The sequence below is a fragment of the Poromitra crassiceps genome (genome assembly GCF_964638095.1).
Source record: "Poromitra crassiceps genome assembly, chromosome: 3".
Classification (NCBI taxonomy): Eukaryota; Metazoa; Chordata; class Actinopteri; order Beryciformes; family Melamphaidae; genus Poromitra; species Poromitra crassiceps.
Window position 1 is genome coordinate 74494727 of NC_139625.1, and position 16686 is coordinate 74511412.

Consider the following 16686-nt stretch of genomic DNA (forward strand, 5'->3'; position numbering starts at 1 on the left):
TGATCAGAAATGATATCAAGCTATGTAGTCATACAGCTAATTCCCTCAACAAGAATACGCAAGCAAGGAAGGAGAAAGAAGCAAGAAATAGGCATTTGGTTTCCTTATATTATTAATGAAAGTTGGCGGCCTACCAGATGGTCCAAAACAACGCGTGTGGATGGCCTCCCGTCGGACCTCAATCTGGGCCAGCACCGGCGTTGTGTCACTCCGGACACGGCCAGCCCGCTCGACCTGGAACTGTTCAGTGTGAGGAGGTGGTTGAATGGAGAAGGTCCTCCTTCGGGTCTCCGTCGGTCTTCTGCACAACGCTCCCTGAAGTCCTCAGAACTCTCCAATGACTACGGCAGTCGGCTCCGAGTAACTGGCTGGGCGAAGTGAAGCGCCCACTCCCATCTAACGGAGCTCTCCTGCTCAAAAGTCAGGTTGGTACCTGGAAGTCCAGTACTTAGCCTGGCTCTCCCCTTTCACCTCACCTCACAGGTGTTCTGCAGCGTCTGCTGGTCTCACTGCTAGGCCACCTGTAGCATCTGCTTGTGCTTGGCTAGACGCCATCTTTATTGTCTCTGTAATGCACAGCACCTGTGCCACTCTTCAGGGCATGACATCATCTTCTTAAAGTCCCAAGGAGAGTTAAAGGGACACATACATAATCCTCAATACATTCCATACAGCCGCCACTCATAATATATATGAAACCAAATGCCTTCACCAATAAGAAAGTAAAGAAAGTGAAGAGGAAGTAAAAGAAAGGAGACGTACGTAACATCTCCCCCCCCAAAGCACGAAAACCCCCCAGGGAACTAATTTCCTGCGTGGGTTTTTCGTCTAACTATAACATCTAAACGTTCACCTTTTTTTTTGTTTGTTTTTTCCTCTTTCATTTTTCCCATCTTCCAAAAATATCTATTAATGGTAAAATCTGGTGGCACTGCACACCTAACCATCCTGGAGTAGTGACTGACAACCAGCATCTAAGGATTATTAATAGGTCATTATGTCAGACTCCTAACTCCCTTACGATATGCGCATCTTCAAGAATGCACTTTAGAATTTTTCTCTAGCCCTTCTCAACAGGCTCATCCGATTCTTGACAGTGTGTCTGCAATGACATTATCCTTTCCTGGTAGGTGCACTACGGTTATATTATAAGGCTGCAGGATCAGGCTCCAACGAAATACCCTCTGACTAGATGTCTTGAACCTCGCTAAAAAGGTGAGTGGGTTATGATCAGTCAGAACGACAAGGTCGCCTCCAGCACTAGAAACGTACACCTCAAAGTGTTGGACAGCTAGGACTAGGGCTAGGGCCTCCTTTTCGATAGTCGAATAGCGCCTCTGATGACGATTTAGCTTTTTGGAGAAATAGGCAATAGGCCTGTCCACTCCAGACACATCGGTCTGCAGCAACACGGCCCCTATGCCGACGTCACACGCATCGACTGCAAGTTTGAATGGTAAATCAAAATTTGGCGCTGCCAGCACCGGCTCGCTAGCGAGGATCGACTTCACCCCTTCCAGTGCAGCATCACATGCTATTGACCACCGAAATTTGACTCCCCGTCTTAACAGGTCTGTGAGTGGCGATGTTACAGCAGCAAAATTATCCACAAACCGTCTATAAAACCCACACATGCCCAACAGGCGCATGAGCTTCCGTTTCGTGTTCGGGACTGGCATCTCTAATATGGCCTGCACTTTGGCAGTCCTTGGGCTCACAGAACCTTGGCCTACGTGGTGCCCTAAATATGTGACCTGCCCCTTCCCAAAATCAGACTTTGGCAAATTAATCACCAAGCCAGCTTGTTTAAGACGGTCAAAGAGCTGCCTGATGTGTTCCATGTGATCAGACCATGAAGAACTATAACACACCACGTCATCCAAGTAGACCACAGTATTCTGCAATCCACCAGTCACCATGTTCATTAATCTCTGAAAAGTTGCGGGTGCGTTTTTCATTCCGAACGGAAGAACCTTACACCGATACAGAGACTCAGGGGTCACAAATGCTGACACGTCTTTGGCCCTCTCGGTCAGAGGGACCTGCCAGTACCCTTTTAAGAGATCGAATTTAGATACGTACTGAGCCTGGCCTATTTTATCTATGCAATCCTCAAGCCTCGGTATCGGATATGCATCGGTTTTTGTCACAGTGTTCACTTTTCGGTAGTCGACACAAAGTCGCACTGTACGATCTGGTTTAGGGACAAGAACCAAAGGGGAACTCCACTCACTCGTTCCTGGCTCAATAGCTCCAATCTCTAGCATATAACTTAATTCAGGCCTGATCTGAGCCCATTTATGCGGACTCATCCGATACGGATGTTGTTTTATCGGTGTTGACGCCCCAATGTCCACATCGTGGGTTATTAATGTGGTCAGACCAGGAGTGTCACTAAAAAGCTCTTTATTTTGTTCGACTAAACGCACCACCTCCTCCATTTGTTCCGGGGGCAGGTGCGCTAGAGACTCTCTAAGATTAGCCAACGCCTCCGTATTCCTAAACCTAGCTGTCACTGGCTCACGGAACTCAACCTCATCATCCCCACTCTCCTCATCTACCGGAGTTTGAGCGGCCATACACACCACAGCGGGAGCGTCCCGATCATGATAAGGCTTTAAGAGATTGATGTGGCACAAGCGTGACTTTAGTCGACGGTCTGGTGTCTCCACCACATAGTTGCACTCACTAACTTTCTTTTGAACTACATATGGTCCATAGAACTTTACCCCCAACTTAGGTCCACCCATAGGCAGCAATACCAGGACCCGTTCACCTGGCCTAAAGGTGCGTCGTACGCTCTTTTTATCGTATTGGGCCTTCATCCTTTCTTTAGCGGCCGTTAGGTTGCTCCTGGCCACCTCACAAGCCGTATGCAGACGATCCTTAAAGGTAGCTACATACTGCAGAACCCCATCGGCAGCCTCAGGCTGTACAGCCGACTGTAGGAGCTGCTCCTTGGCCATTTTTAGCGGCCCTCTCACTTGGTGCCCAAAGACGAGTTCAAACGGACTAAAACCTGTAGCTTCATTTACCGAGTCCCTTATAGCAAACAACAAAAATGGCATCGCCACATCCCAGTCATTTTCATAACTGACGCAATACGTCTTAATCATGGATTTTAAGGTTTGATGGTACCTTTCAATCGCCCCTTGTGATTGAGGATGGTAAGCTGTGGACATAACTTGCTTTATCCCCAACTCATGCATTACCTCCTGAAATACACCGGACGTGAAATTAGACCCGCGATCATGCTGAATTTCGCGTGGTAAACCTACCCGTGAAAAGAAATGCAGCAGCGCTTCTACTATGACCTTAGTTTTTATTGATCGCAGCGGTACTGCTTCTGGGAATCTAGTAGCGACGTCCATTATTGTTAAGAGATATTCACTTCCTTTTTTTGTTTTAGGTAACGGGCCCACACAGTCTATTAAGACTCGTGAGAAAGGTTCCTCCACGACAGGTAGGGGACAGAGAGGAGCAACTGGGACGGTCTGATTAGGCTTTCCGACGACCTGACAGACATGACAGCTACGACAATACAAAACGACATCTGCTCGCAGTTTCGGCCAATAGAAATGTCTCCATATTTTCTGTTGTGTTTTGCTAGTACCTAAGTGACCCGCCATGGATACCTCATGCGCTAGACGCAGTACTTCTTTTCTGAAACTTTCCGGCAACACTATTTGTGTGACCGTAGCACCTGGCTCGTCCGCAGGGAGGTCACGAGACCGCCACTTCCTCAGCAGGACGCCCTCCTGAAGAAAAAACCCCACGGCCTCATCCTCTAGGTCCTTTAGACTACCGGCAGATCGACGTAATCCAGCCACAGAGGGATCCGTTTTCTGTTCCTGAATTAAGACGTCACGCGAAAACTGAGAGCTCTGAGGCACCTCAGCTAGTTTTGTAAGAAAACTGCCACCCGCGCCTTCATCTGGTTCAGCCGGCTCACCAGTATCTTCCTTAAGAGTCGCACGAGCCTGTGCTCGCGTCACTACGCATGTGGTGAACACTTCCGGATACGCTTTTTCTAAAGCTACCGTCTCTGGAGCTTCATAAGGGGTTTCCCTCATAACAGGCGTCACACAGACCTTGGTGCCAGCTAGATCATTTCCCAGTACAAGGGCTATTCCTGTCATGGGTAAAGACGCAGAAGAAATCATGGCTACCTCCACCGGTCCATTTACGAGATTAGATTTTAGATAAACGCGATACCTAGGGGCACTCACAAAACCGCCTCCTACACCCTGTATCGGGGTGGAAGTGTGTAAATTATTGGCTGGCGTTAAATCGAGGACTCCCTCAAGCAATAGAGACTGCGTGGCTCCAGTGTCCCTCAAAATTTGTATCGGGACTTTTTCCCCACTAAGCGTAGCGGAGATGGTTCCCTCCGATACAAAACCCTCCAAGCCTTTGCTTATGGGATCAGACGGTGGGTTTGACCCATCCTTTTCATAGAGAGCAGCCGGAGCGGGAGCGCTAATCACGCCAACTGCTTTCCCTGCTCCCTCTTTTCGCTTACGACTAAGACAGTCACTGATCACGTGCCCAGGCTTTTTACAGTAGTGACAAATAACCTCATCTCTGGGGAAGTGTGATTTATCATAAGATTTATTATATGACTTATCGGGTCGTTTATCGTATGAGTTATAGTATCGCTTCTCCTGTGGCTTTTCATGCCGCCTTCCTGATCCATAAGACTGAGCAGGGGGAGAGTACCACTGGTCTGGGGCTGCCTCCACAGGCCGGGCAGATGTTACGGTCAGCCTCCCTTCAGGTCGGTTAAACCTACCCCTCCCCTGCACCTCTTTATGGATTAATTCATAGGAATCTGCAGCTATGGCGAGTTTCCTGACTTCACAGCAAGGTAACTCATTAAGATACACTTCAAGCTGTCGAGGGATGCTATTTTTGAATTGCTCCACTAGCATTAGCTCTCGTAATGTTTTATAGTTAAAGGTGTCGGTGGTGGTTAACCATCGCTCAAACACCGCTTCCTGCTGTCTGGCCAGATCTAAGAAAGTCCCACCTGGTTCACGCCTTAAAGACCTGAACTTTTGTCGGTAGGCTTCTGGTACGAGTTCGTATGCCTCCAAGACTACTTTTCGCACCAGATCATAGTCTCGGCTGTCATTGCCGTCCAACGCGGCATATGCCTCCTGTGCTTTCCCCACTAGTGCTGTCTGAACGAGGATAGCCCATTTCTCTAGCGGCCATTCCAACTCCCTAGCTATTTTCTCAAAAGCTTGAAAGAATGATCCCACATCATCAGGGTTAAATCGAGGTCTGAACCTTAAAGCACTGGCCATGTCAAAAGGCGTCTCTTGTTGACGTTGCATAGCATTTACTTTTTCCTTAGACTGAGCCTCCGCTAACGTTATTTTAGCATACTCAATGTCCCTCATTTGAGCTTCAGCCTTTTCTTTTATTTTTTCTTTCTCGAAAGCGTCTCTCTCTCTTTGTTCTGCCCTTTTTAGTTCTACCAAGTCCGGCAGTTCTAGCTTCTCAATAAGCATGGCTTCAATGTCTAGCTTTTTCATCCCGCCAGCAACGGGGCACTCATGATACTCAGCAACTTCAATTAGATTTTCCTTTCTTAGCCTACGCAACTCAGCACGTCCAAATTCGCTGCCACAAAATATATTCACATCGAACTCCGGCATGACTACACACGCCACAGTCAACCAGCTACTGAAAAGAAAAATTAGGCTATGCACACTAAGTTACAGCGCCACAAAATTTACCTCCAAATTGTAAACACAGCCGTATTCACAACAACGTTACGCAAGAAAATCAACGCCAAAATCACACGCTAACGCTACGTCAAAATGCCACACTGCGCTCCGCAGGCTACGCAAAGTTTTGTTTACTATAACTACTATTGATAGAAATGTACTGCCACACAGTGTGATGTACTATCACCTCACTCAAACTAGCTCTTAGTTTTATTTACACTCCCAAACGGCTATATGCGGGGAAATGTTTATGGCGTCGAGTCGCTAATCCTCGTAGCCGTGATATAAACCTAGTCACATCCGACTTCCCGAGCTGAATCCAACTCACTCTTGCCTTTCCCCTCAAATAGCACGCCAGGCTGTAACTCGTTAAACTATCGCAAAATTACAAGTGATTTATAAATACATGCTTGCTTTGTTAGCTTCCCAAATGCTATCATTAGCTTGTTTCGTTAGCTCAGAGCCCCCAAACCAAACCGTGACTAAAACAGGGTTTAGTTAAAGTTTTTTTTTTTTCACTGTCCCGGTTGTTTCACAAAGACACAATATTCTCAGTGTTTATTTTAAGTCATCCCCGGACAAGCGCCCATGTTACGAACGCGGGAGATTGCTAGATGGTATGATAGTTAGAAATATTACACAATTGGCTCGCAATCTCTTAGCGGACGTGTATTTTAGTGTGATCAGAAATGATATCAAGCTATGTAGTCATACAGCTAATTCCCTCAACAAGAATACGCAAGCAAGGAAGGAGAAAGAAGCAAGAAATAGGCATTTGGTTTCCTTATATTATTAATGAAAGTTGGCGGCCTACCAGATGGTCCAAAACAACGCGTGTGGATGGCCTCCCGTCGGACCTCAATCTGGGCCAGCACCGGCGTTGTGTCACTCCGGACACGGCCAGCCCGCTCGACCTGGAACTGTTCAGTGTGAGGAGGTGGTTGAATGGAGAAGGTCCTCCTTCGGGTCTCCGTCGGTCTTCTGCACAACGCTCCCTGAAGTCCTCAGAACTCTCCAATGACTACGGCAGTCGGCTCCGAGTAACTGGCTGGGCGAAGTGAAGCGCCCACTCCCATCTAACGGAGCTCTCCTGCTCAAAAGTCAGGTTGGTACCTGGAAGTCCAGTACTTAGCCTGGCTCTCCCCTTTCACCTCACCTCACAGGTGTTCTGCAGCGTCTGCTGGTCTCACTGCTAGGCCACCTGTAGCATCTGCTTGTGCTTGGCTAGACGCCATCTTTATTGTCTCTGTAATGCACAGCACCTGTGCCACTCTTCAGGGCATGACATCATCTTCTTAAAGTCCCAAGGAGAGTTAAAGGGACACATACATAATCCTCAATACATTCCATACAGCCGCCACTCATAATATATATGAAACCAAATGCCTTCACCAATAAGAAAGTAAAGAAAGTGAAGAGGAAGTAAAAGAAAGGAGACGTACGTAACATAACGTTAGCATGGAACCATCTCGTTTTGACAGTGGGGAGATGATGTTAGCTTTTAGGTTGATACTAAACCTTCAGATCTTTACTACCTAACATCAGAAAAGCTAGTCACAATGCAGGCTGCAAACTCACCGTTAGCGTTAGGTGACAGCAAACTTTTCATACCAAAATAGGAGGATTTCTGAGTCGTTTGATTTCTGCCCTGGTATCTGTCACCTTTTTCACTCTCCATGACTTTGCATCCCTGAATATGAAGTCAGTTAGATTTATGGATCACTGCACCAAAACTTCTGATATGCATACATGAACCACCATCATTCAGTCAGTCAGTCAATTAATCAACAACTGTATTAATCCAACTCGTTTTGAATAGTTTGTTGATGTAACAAATAGTAACATAAAAAGCAGATACACCAAATAGCTCAAATGTGAAAGAGAATCTATAAATGTTGATAAATGAAGATGGCTGTGAACCCAAAATAAAAATAATTACAATATTGTGACCCAGAGTTTAACTAAACTTCTGTGGGCACTGGACAGGGCTCTGCTAAGCACTGCAGTGTATGAGATTAAAAAGTGACTTCTGTTTTCTTTGCAGGTATATTTCCACCAATTCCAATGGATCTGTGTCCTGTCAGAACCCTCAACTGCAGTGTCCTGCAATACAGAACCATCTAGGTCACACATGGGCCGGACCCGGCCCCTGGACCATCTCAATCCGGCACCCAACGTCCTCAAAGGAAAACAAAACAATGCACAAAAAGTCAATAAAAGACAGCATCACGTTAATAAATCTAATCCGCTACAGCCATTTGATTTGTATCACTATGATATCAGGAGATTAACAGGAGAAATTACCAATCACAGCGGGAGAGAGGGTTACAAATAGAGAGACCCCCATGAAAATCAGGAGTGTTGGCAGTTATCAGTCCAATGTGTTGCACTTCGCTTACTTTATATTATGTAAGTTAGTATGGCCCACTGGAAAAAAAATGTCCCACCCCTGATCTAGGTTGATAGACTTTCAGATATCAAGTATCTTGGTCAACAGGCTGGCATAAGTAATGTCTCTTATAATGATCATTAAAACTGATTTGGTGACACAAAGTATTTAACACTGTTTCATTATTTGCATCATCAAACATAGCTATCAAGAGGTTTTGAGGTGTCTTCAGTGACCAGCTTACTGTACCAGGTCACTCTTACCAGAAGTGACTACGCTGTTGTCTGTTAGCCAAATATATTTCCAGGCTGTTAGATTATAGATTATCTGACATCAGCCATCTTGATAGATATTCCAGTCATTGTTTTAATTTTGCAGAGTTGTTGGCTGATTTGTTCTCTCTTTAGTTGAGATGTTTTGCATGAACTGTAATACCATCTGATATTTTCAGTGTTCCTGCAAAAAAAATCATCCACAATTCATTTAAACAGATGGACATTTGCTGGTCTCAGTTCATTTATTTTCACGGCTCAAACCTTCAGATTTGTTGAAATACTTGATCTATAGAAGTTAAAATAAAAAGACTGCATAGGAGTTATGAGTGTGCAATCTGTTTCTTTTATTTACAACTTAGAACACACTACAAAACATGAAAAGCCACTTTTGCCTGCTCCTTGGTTGACCGTGCAGATGTATAAACATGACAATTAAGCAAAGAAGTGATTTTATATTTAAACTGAGGTTCTAATTACATTTGAAGACCCAGACAGTAGTCTACATCATGATAGCAGAAACGGGCAGCTACAGATGCACTCATTTGGCTTCCATCAGGTCATCCTGTCATTGAAGGTTGGAGGCAGTAGATTCTTGCAGACAACAGTGAGCCATGTCAGCCTGGTTTTGCAGCATGTCAGATTTTCAAACCTGTCCAACAAATCAATATAAAATATCAAACAATGTTGCTGCCTGTCCAAAAATCTATAAGTAAGTCACATTGGTTAATTTTAAGTAATTTTAATTAAAATGTTTGTGTTATTAATACAAATGTAACGTTACTCTAGATTAGAGACTAGTGAGCAGATTACTAAAATATACTGTAGTTGAGGTAATAGCCACATTTTTTAAATGAGGTTGATAGTTTACCCAACTAATTTACCAACCATTACACCCCTGCCTGTAACGTTAGTTAAATATGCTGGCTGCTGTTTATTATGTTGGTATTTCTAATATAGTTAATCACAATAGCTAGCGTTTTAGTCCAAGTGACAGACCAAGGGAAGCATAGCCTACAGACTGATCAGTTAGTGCTCATAAACTACTAGCGTTGTACTGCATTGACTAGCTCACAAAAGTTGCTAATGAAATAAACAGACTTTGAAAGGGGTAACGTTAGTTGTAAGGGCAAATTTACCAAAGAACTTACCATAAATTAGTATTTTATCTGGCGTGGCGTGCCCCACTTCCAAGCCACCAGAAGCTGCCGAACCTTCACAACTGACGTCACGTCTTAACACCGAATTGCTGGCTAAGTTAATATTATATAAATTAATACAAATCATAGTAAAGTGCCACTGAAAATCATTCCAAAAAGTTAACAGCGTGTGATGTTGTGGTGTTTGGATTTGACAGTAACCAGGAACTACAAGAGCACCGTGAACCACGTGATACTTTTCCAAGCCCGCTATTGGATGATAAGTACAAATACGTCATGCATGGGGGACCCTAAACATAGCTGTCTGCTCTCTTTACCGGAGAAAATGCAAGTTGACAGAGTTAGCGATCACAAAATATGGCAAGAAAGAACGGGTGGCAACAAATTTATTTTCATTTGTTGAGACATGTCTCAGTTGTTAATAAAGGACTGGGTTTTCCCTCGGTAGGGATCGTTTAAGTGCACGAAATCTCCGCTGGGCCCGCCGCCTAGTGCGTTTACTGCGGTGGTTAAATCCCCGATCGTGTCTGCCTAGGCTGGGCTATCAGCTAAATTGTAACTTTGCTGAATGGATAGAACGGGGGAATTTACCCCACCCTGACCCCGCCCCCAGCAAGGCTGAGCCAGCTAACCCAGCGTCTATGACGAGACACATGGCCTCAACCTATAGGATCCTTTCCTGTTATTGACAGCATAGTTGACACTGTGTCAGGGTGTTTCCTGCATAGAGGAAAAAAAGAGGTCACTCCCCAAAGGTCCAAGCTACCCGCAAAGGCCCCAAAGGTCCAAGCTACCCCCAAAGGCCCCAAAGGTCCAAGCTACCCCCAAAGGCCCCAAAGGCCTGCTTGTTCCTGCTCAGTGATTAAAGCAACAAAGCTGAGGCAACCACTCAGACGGGCCCTGGTGCCCAAATGTCCCTGTGTTTCACTGCCCGTTTAGACTCCATCCTTCATCTTTGTAGGATCAGACACACAGGAGGCACCGGCTCACCAATGACCTTAACCAAACAAAAAGAAAGTCCTTGTAATATGAAACAGGATAATTTAACTTAAAGTACTACAGTGAAATAGATCTTCCACACACTCATATCCATGCAACGTACTTTCATCAAACCAGCTTTCAGTCGATTCACAAGAGAATAAATGGCACCTTGCAAAAGCCTGGCTTAATACATGGAAAGGGACATTGATCCAAGATCTTTTTCACTGTGGAACAAACTGGTAACTCCAGACGTTCAGCTGGATAAGAGGAACAAACTGGTAACTCCAGACGTTCAGCTGGATAAGAGGAACAAACTGGTAACTCCAGATGTTCAGCTGGATAAGAGGAACAAACTGGTAACTCCAGACTTTCAGCTGGATAAGAGGAACAAACTGGTAACTCCAGACTTTCAGCTGGATAAGAGGAACAAACTGGTAACTCCAGACTTTCAGCTGGATAAGAGGAACAAACTGGTAACTCCAGACGTTCAGCTGGATAAGAGGAACAAACTGGTAACTCCAGACTTTCAGCTGGATAAGAGGAACAAACTGGTAACTCCAGACTTTCAGCTGGATAAGAGGAACAAACTGGTAACTCCAGACTTTCAGCTGGATAAGAGGAACAAACTGGTAACTCCAGACTTTCAGCTGGATAAGAGGAACAAACTGGTAACTCCAGACTTTCAGCTGGATAAGAGGAACAAACTGGTAACTCCAGACTTTCAGCTGGATAAGAGGAACAAGCTGGTAACTCCAGCTCACATTCAACCACAGTCTGATCTGCTGGCCACTGGTCGGAGCTGATCAGTGGCCAGCAGATCAGACTGGAGCGGTTAAAGACGAGCTGAAATTACATCTCAGGGTCCGTGATGACGTATCCGACTGAAAACAAACATTGCTTTGACTGCAACAGGGTAAAGAGGCGGGACATAGCGTGGGGATGATTTTATTTGACCGTTCTGGGGACTGGAGTTTGACATTGGCCAATCCTGGCACTTGTATGGCGTGTTCTGCCCCCAAATGAGTGGGATTCAGCGTGTTCTGCCCCCATTGCGAGTGGGATCCGCAGCTGGGCAGCTGGCTGCGTTTCAAAGCCGAGGCAGAGAGCTGCCTGCCGGCTTGAAGTGTCCAACCAGCCGCGGTAAACAACAATATTCCTGGAATGCAAGTTAACACATTGAGTGCCAGCGACGCCATATGGCGTCAAGAGAAATTTACCGTAGGCTGCCAGCGACGCCAAATGGCGTCAATAACTCCAAATTCATATTTTGACGGGGGAATGTCGATCTAAGCCTCTTACATCGCCTCTTACAATATGGGAGCTATTGAATGTGTCTAACCTATTTTACAGAACCCTTAGGTGGCGACAGTGCCCTCCCGATTAGACAAAGGCCAGGAGAAAAGATAGAAGAAGTCATGAGGAAACGGAAATCGCCATTGATATGCTTGAAGCATAACGTTGTTAGCTGTGCCTGTGAACAGCAGCCATCCGCTGCCACAATTGAGCCCCATCCGTGTCCGCTGCGACAGTCCATCCACATGATCCAGTTGCCGACATGGCGACACCAGCGTCTTTATGAAAAGTTACACCACTCTCAGCTGGGAGCCGAGGACACGCTGTAAAAAAGCGGGGGGTGCAGGCAGCGGACTTTTCAGTTCAGAGCAAACCGCAGCAGAGCAGAGACACTCGACTCCTCCCACCACGGAGGAGGAGGAGGAGGGGGGTGGGGCACGCAGGGCACTAACAGCATACAACCATCGACAGTACAGACACACGCAGGCAGCAGCAGGCTCGATGTTTGTTCAACTCAAAGCAGAATTCATTCTGTCGCCTTTCTAACATAAAGATGTGATTATCTCAGAAACTAATTTCAGCATGCTCTTTTCGGTCGAAAACACTCTTTTTCAGAGGGGTGTATTTCCAAAATGGAACGGTTTATAAACACAGTTTTTTTTTTAAATGAAACAGAAGGGTTCAAAGTTTCATTGAGGCTATTGGTTGTCCATATAAGAGGAACACAAAATATGATATGGCTATATTAAAATGCATTGCTGCCTATGTAGCACAGTACAGCACCTTTTGCCCAAGGACCGTGGCACTCAAAGTGTTAACGAGCCAGTTACATGTCTTTGCATTCTACATTAAATGAAGACATTACCGTTAGTTTTATTTTGTATGTTATGTTACATACTTATTGGCCAAATAGTAACATTTATGGGCTAGAAAAGTCTGCCCATGTAGGCCCTAGGCAGATTGATTGACAGCTGTCATGTCATCATATGATTTGTTGAAATGGGGTACAAATGTGATAGTACTACCTGACATCAGCAAACTGTAGATAAAGGTTATGAATGAACTCTTGAAAAATGAACTTTTGATGTGAAAATCTTTGAAAAACTAAACAAATTGGATTTTGTGTGTGTGTGTGCATACATTGTTAAATAGGTGCACTGAATAGACCCCCTCTCTCCACCCTCATTTCAGCTGTGACTGATGGACATGGTCTCGGTTATACGTGGATGGAGAGACTCCGGTTCTTGAAGACAAATTATCTGCTATCTGGGACCTGTTTCTCGCCTACTTGGACGGGGTACTTGGGGGTGACGGGTAGCTCGCCCAGCTGACTTCTCATGGACCCTTTGCGTGGGATCCCACGCACACATCTCTTACAAGCACATAAGCACTTTACACGGCTGGTAGCACCACACTGTAACATTGGAATGTGGATGATATGTTTGTTTTTCTTTTTCTTTCGTTCTGTATCTGAGCCTGTTTTTGTTTTTTCATGTTCTGAAAATTGCAAAATAAAATATTGAAAAAAATATGAATACGTGCACTGAATAAGCAGGGATGTGATCTAAAATAGAAAAAAAACATTTTTCATATTCATATACTCGACTTTAAGGGCATTGCATGCTCAAGGACACCTCAGTGGTGGTAATGAGGGAGGGGCAAGCAGCAAGCACTGCTTTTTTTTTTTTTTTTTTTTACTTCCACCCAAATGTATCCTGCCGCTCCCGGGGATTGAACTGATGACCTTCCAGTCACAAGCTCACTTCTTTAAGCTTGAGGCCACCACTGCCCACAGTTTGTACCCAAATTGACACATGAGAAGGGGGAACATGAGCGTTTTACTGACGTTTGGCCCAACACAACACAAGAAAGAGAGTTGAGATGTTTGGAAGTTTAAATGTTTTGAAAACTGAGCCTCAAGCACTGAACTGCAAACCTTTTGTTCACATGCCACTTTCAAAAACAGAGATGTTAGCGATTGCTTCACCGAAAGTGTCCACATTGTAAAGATCAGCTCCAGTGTGTGCAGTGTGCAGTGCGTCCTGTTCATCATGACACGCTGTTAACCAGAAGGTCGGCTGACCCCCACATCTGGAAAGAATCACCTTGATGGGGCCCCCAAGCCCTGTGGCCTCCAAATGTCAGTAAAACTCCAGTCTTCCTCCTTCTACTGTGTCATCTTTGGCTCTGAATGTCAGTAAAATTCTCCTCTTCCACCTTTCAGCGTGTCTTACTGAGGCCAAGTGTCAGTGAAACTCTCCTCTTTCACCCTCTGCTATGTCGCCTTCGCTCCAAATGTCAGCAAAACTCTCATCTTCCTCTCGGGTCCAAATATCAATAAAATGCTTCTCGTTGCGGCTGCACGATATATCGTTTCAGCATTGTCTACTCATCATCGCAATGTGCGCATGCGCTATAGTCACATCGCAGGACGTACAATGTCAAGTAAGGCAAATGAACTCAAACACGTCCAGCTACAACTTTTTTACTTTTTCGCACGGTTCTCATTTTACATGACTAATGTACAAGAGAAGTCTGTCTGATATAACATAATGACTCCGATTTAAGGGTTTGTTAAGAGTAGCATTATGTTAACTTTGCAGCATTTGCGGCTCCGAACCGTAGTCGGGAAGGCTCTGGCATTGTGCTAGTCTATAGCCTGGCACATAGCTGGTAACAAGGTTTTTACCAAGAGTCCAGCCCAACTCTGCAGTGGAGAACTGGCACTTTATTTTGGTACAGCAGCGAACATAACGCATGGCCTCTCTGTGACGTTCTAAGCTCTTTTCCCGCTGACTATTGTAACTTTACTCACTCACTCGGCATCCTGCAAATCACCCTGGCTATTTTTTAAGGGGCTCCGGGGAACCCTTTCAGGGACCCCTGGAGGTCCCAGGACCTCGTTTCGGGCACTAATGACTTAGAGGACAACCAGAGAAGAAGATGCCCCCAGTCTTTACCGTGTTTTCCTTTGACCAAGCAGTGCCCATCAACCCCCCCCCCCCCCCCCTCATTTTCATTTATCTGTTTCTGTTGACGTTTTCCATCCACATTCCTGCCAATGTAGGCCAAAGCAACAATGTCCCTGCTTCCACTGAGAGATAATGGGAGCTTTTGTCGTCCATTAGTGGGAATGCATAGGGTGGACACACTTGATGAATAAATTACACTGATGAGTGCTGTGTTTTCTCTGCCCTTCAACTCACAAATCAATCGAAATGACCCAACCCTTTGCCTCAAGATAGTTGAAATAAGCATGGAGCTTTAGCTGAAGCTATTAGGGCAAAAAACCATTGTAATCTTGGAAAGGAAACAATCCAAATTTGACAAAGTCCATATGGGAATATTATAGGGATGCCATAATAGACAAAAAAAACGAATATTGTAGGGGTATTATAGGGATACCATTGGAGATTAAAAACACCAATAAGTGCCATTGGTCAATGGTCACTATAAACTCACTATTCAGTATCATACATAGGAATATTCTATAGGAATATTAGTGACACAGGAGATGAAGAATATCATTACATCCCATAGGATCACTATAAACTCACTACTGGTTGCCACAGACACATATTCCTATATGAATATTATAGGGGATGTAAATGTAAAGTCACTATAAACTCACAACTCACAATTGGGTATCATAAACAGACTTATGGTATGCTATGTTACTTATGTTATGGGAATAATATAGTGATGCCATAGTAGATACAAACACACCATCAAGTATAATAAGGTTAACTGGGTCGACTATTATAGTATCATAGACACACACAATACGCCCTAACGTAGGCTATAACATTTGAGTATTTAGGTAGGAATATGATCCAGACTGATTTCTCGTTGCTGTGAATGAATGCAGCCAGTGGATTTTGCGCAGTGTGATCCAGCCTAATCTAGGCTTGGCTCCTACATGTGTGTACAGCAAGGTCTCCTAAATAAACCAACAACAAGTCGTCGTCGTCAACAACAACAACAACAACAACAACAGCAGCAGCAACAAAATTACAATAACATGAATTAGCTTACCTCCCGTGCAATCTGATTGAGGGCATCGTCCTCTGCGGTCAGCTTCTCTCTGTTAGGAATCCTCTTTCTGCCATTCACCTGAGTTCCCATCGTTTGATGTTTGGGCCTGTTTTATCCAAAGATGCCTCTGTTCGCTGCCTGCATACGTGTCCACACCATGGGGATCCAACATTCAAATGGAAGGCGGTGGAAATAAAATCATAATATTGGTCTTTAAGGTGGAAAAAGGCGATGAAACGCAGCTATGTCAGATGCTGACGTTAAAGATCTGCTACAGGGCATCCAGTGAGCCTCCTGTAGCCACAGAGCTGTCGTTCACTGCCATGTTTAACGACCGATCACACTCAAACAGCAGGAAAATATCAATAATATTGCTGCTACTGATGCCTGTTGCTGACATACACATCCATAGATAGGTGATATAAAACCAAACGGTTATCCAACGGCTCGTCAACTCGTTAATCCGCCATTGTCAACGAGAAACATTATAAACTGCTGTTAGGGACGACGAAACGCGAAAAATATTATGTATGGTTAAATATGGTGTTTGTCTAATCGTGTGAGCGCTGCAGGTTTGAACCAGGAGTATGAAAAAACGTCGCAATGTCAAAAGCAGGGAGGAAACTTTGATCGCAGCAGCGCGACTGGAGCCCAGCTGATGGTGGTGATGATGATACGCACAGCTCGAGTCAAGCTGCACACAGTAGAGAGATCGGCGCCGGAAGTTAGGCTCGTTGGCCTTCGAGATAAAAGCGTTATAAAGGCAATGTAAATTCTTAGTTTATTGTCATAACTATAATAACTATACCATATAACTATGG

General features: G+C 44.8%; 1 protein-coding gene across 1 annotated transcript in view; it reads right to left on the bottom strand.

The window, feature by feature from the left end:
* The window catches only part of lrrfip1b (leucine rich repeat (in FLII) interacting protein 1b), an 85757-nt gene extending 69277 nt beyond the window's left edge, over positions 1 to 16480 (bottom strand). The window contains exon 1 of the mRNA XM_083633703.1: positions 15866 to 16480. Within this exon, the coding sequence (XP_083489829.1) occupies positions 15866 to 15955 (90 nt within the window). The 5' untranslated portion in view covers positions 15956 to 16480. The remainder of the gene's footprint in view (positions 1 to 15865) is intronic.
* Between the last annotated feature and the right edge of the window lie 206 nt (positions 16481 to 16686).